The following is a 6,531-nucleotide window of genomic DNA, read 5'->3' on the forward strand; positions in this document are numbered from 1 at the left end:
TTAGCAGTTTTGTTTTTTTCCTTTGACAATTCCTTGTATTAGAGTCTCTCTATTGGAATAACAGGTATAGTTCCTGTCTTCTGACTAGACCCTAACTGATGAGATACAGAGACACAAACAGATCAATTTCAGATACTAGGCTTGAAAAAAAACTTTGTGTTATAAAATATGTGAAGATGAGCTGTCAAGTAGCATTCATTAGCAAATTAAGAATTTATTCCCTGGAAAGACCAATAGTCTATAAGAGAATGTGTGTATAGTGACTTTTGGCTAGTCTTCAGATCTATTTTGCTGTGGGGTTTTTGTAATACGGATTCATCAGATTTGAGCTGTAGTTTTCCACTAGCACAACTACCGAGAAACAGGGAGTGGGTAGTAGTGAGGAGGAGAACGAAAGTGTGCATTGTAAGTGCATCTTCTGGGGAGGACAGACTGGTTGTTGCAAGATGTTGGATGGTACTGCCTTCTCTGTAAAATCATGTTGCTATCCCAGACAAATCGCATAATCCCAGACACCAAAGACTGATCAAAGTGTGCGTCTGTCTAGACTCTCATAAAAAAAACCAAAAATCAAATAGCAACCAAAAAAAAGTAAAGAAAGGGAAGATAAATTCCACAGAATTAGCACCTACTTATTTACAACTTATAACTTTTATAGAAAATAGATGTGTTACTAACTTTTAACTTGATTTAATAGATGTGTCTAAAGAGGTAGAAATGCTAAAAATATGGAATTTTCACCTTAATTTTAAACATTTACTAGATTTTTAATAGGTGGTTTTTACTATATGGCCATTATTAAAGACTTGCTGCCAGAGTGCTATTTTTTTTAGGGAAATAACTTAATTGTGTGTACCTACAGTTCTTTCTTTACTCATCCTTGGTTATTTATGGAGCGTAATTTTGTTTTTGGAACTAGAATTCATTTGTAATAACTGGGAAGAATTAAGAATTAACTGTTTGTATTTTACTTAGAAACAGGTTATTAAAAATCCTTGAAACATTAAAAAAACTGCTCAGGCTGCATATATAATTACAAACGCTTAATAGTGGGTATGCTGCCTTCCTCGTCCAGTTTCTCCCCAACAGGATAATGCTGATTTTTACTTTCCCTTTCTGTCCTGCTTCAGAATTGTGACCCTGGCACCAGCTCTTCCAGTATTTAAGTTGCTTGTCTTGCATTTGTATACCTTTTGTGTGTCTTGGCCGTATAAATGAATAACTGGATTGAGAACAAATTGTGTGTTCTTTTGATTTATATGTCTTTGGGTCTTACCCTTCTCCACCCTGAAAGGTTCAGTATCATTTTTGTTCTGTAATATTTCTCGTAGCAGGCACCTTGACCTGACCTTAACGGAGGGTTGGACAAGTGTAGCTTGCTGTTGATTGTTAATGAAGAACTAGGGATGAAATTAAATAATGCATATTTTATGATAACCCCGTGGTTAGTCTAAACCCTCACTCATTTGACATATTGGAGTCTAAATGCCTCTAAAGCCCCCGGGAATCTCTTGGTGGTCTTGATGTTTAGCTGATGTAACCCATCCAGAGGCAGCGGACAGGCTATGTTCCCATTTATACAGGACTGAGGGGCTTCCTAGTCAGGGAGCTTCCTGTTCAAAACCAGTCTCCAGACAAACTGACGTGCCGTGTGTTACAGCAGCTGAATAGGAGCTCGTCTCCACAGCTGCCTTTTGTATCCCTTAACCTTTCCTTTCCTAACTGAAGTAGGAATGGGAATTGGGCATAAAGGCTAATCCCTGAGAAGAAAACCTGAGGCTGTAGGAACTGCCAGAGCCTCAGCGTTTAGGCGTGAGGAGCCTCTGCTGGGCTCTTACCCCCACACTGTTAGGGTATTAATGTTTACCATGTGCCTCATGAATGGGTAATGTGCACCTGGGCGATACAGCGAAGCATAGAAGCCTTGACTCTGTGATTTCAAGGATCTTAAACAGGGTCAGGATAGCCAACCTTACATAGCAGCTGTTGTTTAAAACACTGCTGTGTTTCACTGTCACAGGTGATGATTCGTGTGAATACCTTCTCTCAAGTGGCAGATTTCTTGGAGAGAGAGTTTGGCAACCTCACAGTTGTATGATGCATAAATACAGAATCAGGTAGGATTTCCTCATTTTGTTGTTTTCTTTTCTAGGGCAGGTCTTCATATCTCACAAAGAGGGGTTGGTGAAATGGAGCATCCTCTATATAAGACCTGCTGACTGAGAGTATAAGGTGGGCTCTTTCCAAAGGAAGAGTTCTGCCCTTGAGCAGGAGGGAGGGGGCTTGGGCCAAGCTGCTTCATCTCAAGTGAAGAGGGACCCAGATCCAAAGCAACACCCTTGAGCAGAGGACTCTTGGCAACTTAGATCCCAGTCTTAGGGAGTTAGGCTGAGGTTAAATGGTAGTAGCTACGAGTTAGTGCTTAATACAGTTGGAGTCCATCCTAAGCACTTAATAAATGGGGCTGTTATTGTTGAGAGTTATTGGTCATAGGTACGGGACTAGTTAATCTGGTCCCCTACTTCTGAAGCAGCATTACAACGTTCTTCACAAACCATGTGCTTTGAAATGCCAATATGCTGATTTACTCATTTTAGTTAATGTTTCTTTGTTGATTTCAGTGAAGCAAAGAACTGCCTTGTGGATAAACATATTGCATTTGTTGGAGATTCCAGAATTCGTCAGTTGTTTTATTCTTTTGTAAAAATAATTAATCCTCAATTCAAAGAAGAAGGAAATAAGGTAAAGCCTGTCTGTTCCCTTGTGTAGGGTGTTCTTGAAGTTCACCAGCTGCATAGTGATGGGAGGAGTCTGTCCAGAGTAACAGTAGGAACTGTCCAAGTTTTACTTTGATTTTGGGAAAGGGAAAAGGGACATGATTTGGTCTTATGGGGAACGCGAGAAAAAGACCTGGTAGGTGAGGTCTCTGCAAGCTCTTAATTAACTTAAACTTTTTGTTTTCAGAGATAGTGCGTTCTTACCATGGAAAAATTTTTTAAAATTCCATAGAAAGAAGACAAAGAGAAAATAACATTTCTTATCCTCCTGGTAATATTTTGCCCTATTTCTTTTCAGTCTTTTTTTTTAAACATACTTGTAATTTTATATCTTGATTTTTCTCCACCACTTATCATAATTCACCAAATTATATAATCAACGTAAGTATCTTCTTAATGGCAGCATGTTATTGAGTGGATATAATGCAATTTTGTATAATCTTCTCTTTTTTTAAGGTTTTCGTAATTTTCTAATTTTTTTGCATTTAAAAAGAGGACATTTTAAATTCCTTATTTGTGTGAAAACTTTGCTTTTTAAATTATTTTCTTAGGGTGGAATCATCTCTACAATGCAAATGTTAGGTTAAGGAATATAAACATTTTTAAAATTATTGATTATATTGCCAAATGATCTCAATTCATACCTAATTAGCAGCATATGTTGGGACCTAATTGCCCGCAGCCTTGTGGCCTGGGTGATCAGGCTGTAAATTAAAACAGCAATGCAATTAGTTTCTGGTATTGATTTTGTTAGAAAATTTTCATTTTCAAAATACATCTTTCTTTGAAAACTATCAAGGATCAATACCTTTCAGTATAACATTTTTTAATTAGTCAATCATTTGTCGTGAATTTTCTCATCCTATCCTCCTGTATGTATGTTTTAAATGGTCCAAGGTTCTGATTCCTGTCTTCAGTCTGTGATTGGGAGGGGGGATGGCAAGAAGAGAAAAGTGGATACTTTGTTGGGGGGGCACCTAAATTACAAAGCTCTGCCTGGATGCCTCGCCTGGGTATGGAGTTGGAAGCTTGGGGCTTTCATAGCCAAGTAGCTACTCACATTGTGGTGACAGTAGTGGGTCCTAAGTCCTCAGGAGCCATTTCTTGTGAGAGTGATAGAAATGGAAGCCAGCTTTTCATTTTACTTGATCTCTGTACATGTATTTTCCAACTGTATTTATACAAGAAAAACTATATAAAAGAGTTGGAACTATTTAATAACATTAAATTATTATAATTTAAAGTAAAAAACTTTGGTTTTTTAATAATCTCTCCACTTTGCTTAAAAAGTGGAGAGATTTCTGACTTTGGGCTTGGAATTGTGTGACTTTCTGAAAATTGGATTAATGGGTTTGGCAGCAGGTAATTGAGAAAAGCATGGTAATGGTTCCTACAGCCAATAGTAGATAGAATATGGAACGTTGTTTCTGAGCCCCAATTATAACACATAGGTTTTCAGTTTTTATTTTCTAAGTACCTAGTTACCACAGAATTACTAAACAAGATACATTTTAATTTATATGCATTTAAAAAGAAACAAAGACGCTGTATCCCAGTCTTAAGGAGATAGTTGTCGTTATGGTGATAAATTGAAACTGCTGGTGAAGTGTTTGCTAAATTCTGTTTTATATGTCCCCTTGTCTCTGGACCCACTGAGAACAAAAATTGCATGTCATTAAGTGTTTTAAAAATTCATTTATTGTGTCCAGCACAATCTGGCACATTGTAAAAGCTCATTAATTTTGTTAAGTGTGTGTATGTTTGGATGGAATAGGAGTATTAAAGATAGTTCTTCATTTGAATTCTTCTCTGTGTTGAGGCAAACTTTTTAGAGCTGAACTTCTTTTCAGATTGTACTTTGAGGAAGACTAGTTCTGTAGGAGGCTCTGGTCAAGGGAAACTTGGCAGAGCTGGACATCTTGTTTCCCTCTTAGACGGCTTCCGCTGAGGCTAGGATAGTGAAAACCTGAGAAGTCTTCAGTAAAGAAAGTCGTTTGTGTTGCCTCCAGCCACGAGGCAGGCTTGAGACCCTGGGGACCCTTTCTGCTTCAGATCAACTAGAGCCAAGATTTTCAAAAATACCATGGATGCTTTTTGCAACTTTGAGGACACAGGAAACACTTCTTAATAGAGGAGCAAACTGTTTGGCAGAAGCAGCGATGAGAGCAGCAGTGGCAGGTGGGCGAGGTCCCTAGAGGGCACATGCCACAGTGGGTTGGTTCCCTGTAGGGAGGAGACCAAGCTTGGACCAGCGCGTTTCTCATTAGCCAAGCTGGAAGCCAGAGGACAGAAGAGTAGTGGCCTTAGCTCTGGGGAAAGCACGTTTCAGCCTAGAATTGTATGCCTTGAATAAAAATGTCTTATTCTTGAAATATAGGACATTGGCATTCAAACACTGTGAGGGCTCACTGCTGAGTAGACTTAGTAGGTACTCTAAAGGAGATTTTAAAAGATTAGCATCAGGGAGGAGGGACATGTCCAGAAAAAAGTGATCTGAAATAGAAGAAGCCATGGTTAAAGAATATAGTAGACATGTCTGTAAATCAAATCCGTGTCTGTGTAAAGTAATAATGCCTTTTGCCCTTCGTGAGAGGCAGAACTAAAGAACTGGCCAGTAGTTGCATGCAAGTCAGAGGGAGATGATCACAATTCAGGTGTTCTAGGTGGGGCATGGTGGCTCACATCTGTAATCCCACCACTTTGGGAAGCCAAGGTGGGAGGATTGCTTGAGCCCAGGAGTTCAAGACAGCCTAGGAAACATAGCAAGACCTCATCTCTACCAAAAAAAAAGTCAGGTAAAGTGGTGTGCACCTGTAGTTCCAGCAGTTCAGGGAGCTGAGGCAGAAAGATTGCCTGAGCCTGGGACGTTGAGGCTGTGATGTACTATGTTTTGTCTTTTTTTTTTTTTTTTGAGTTGGAGTCTCACTCTGTCACCCAGACTGGAGTGCAGTTGCCGTTCCTGGCTTCTGAAGCCTCGACCTGCTGGGCTCCGGGGATCCTTCCGCCTCAGCCTTCCAAATAGCTGGAACTACAGGCACGCGCTACCACACCCAGCTAATTTTTATTTTTTTATTTTTTTTTATTTTTGAGACTTGCAAGAGGGTAACAATCAGTGTATAATCTAGATAGGGGTGTACTGTATCAACTGACCTAAGTTTACAAAGAATATAATTGATAATAAAACAAATAATATGTATATAGTAGAATGATATGTACAAATTTTTAAAGGCCAGAAAGGTTCTAGATTAAGTAAGAATAAAGAGACATGACAACTAAATGTTATACCTGATTTTAATTGCGTTCCAGGTTAAAATATAAGAGCTATGGAGAGGATATTTTTGGGAGATTGAAGAAATTTGAGTGTGGGCCGTATATTGAATGAGATAACGTTTTAGCAATGTCAGGTTTCTCAAGTGGTATTATAGTGTTTTGATTATGTAGGAGAATATTCATGTTCTTAGGAGATATATGCCGAAGTATTTAAGGGTAAAATGTTTTGACGTCTACAGTTTATTTTCATCTAGTTCAGCAAAAGAGAAATCCTACATACAGTATCTTTGTGTATAGAGAGAGGGGGAGATGAAGTGGTATAGAAAATGTTAACAATTGGCAAAGGGTTTAGGTGGTCATTTAATTCTGTCAACTTTTCTGTGAGTTTGAAATTTTTCAAAATTAAAAATTGGAGAGAAGCCGGGCTCAGTGGCTCAGCCTGTAATCCCACGCCTTTGGGAGGCTGAGGTGAGTGGATTGCCTG

General features: G+C 38.8%; 1 protein-coding gene across 2 annotated transcripts in view; it reads left to right on the plus strand.

Annotated features, from left to right (window-relative positions):
- The first annotated feature begins 2,024 nt into the window (after window positions 1-2,024).
- The window catches only part of CASD1 (CAS1 domain containing 1), a 37,558-nt gene continuing 33,051 nt past the window's right edge, over window positions 2,025-6,531 (plus strand). For both annotated transcript variants that reach the window (XM_021717965.1, XM_008068857.2), the window contains exons 1-2: window positions 2,025-2,117; window positions 2,622-2,742. In XM_021717965.1, coding sequence (XP_021573640.1) covers window positions 2,095-2,117; window positions 2,622-2,742 — 144 coding nt within the window. In that variant the 5' untranslated portion in view covers window positions 2,025-2,094. The remainder of the gene's footprint in view (window positions 2,118-2,621; window positions 2,743-6,531) is intronic.

The sequence above is a fragment of the Carlito syrichta genome, unplaced genomic scaffold, assembly GCF_000164805.1.
Source record: "Carlito syrichta isolate Samal-C Ts95f unplaced genomic scaffold, Tarsius_syrichta-2.0.1 Scaffold311602, whole genome shotgun sequence".
NCBI classification, from domain to species: domain Eukaryota; kingdom Metazoa; phylum Chordata; class Mammalia; order Primates; family Tarsiidae; genus Carlito; species Carlito syrichta.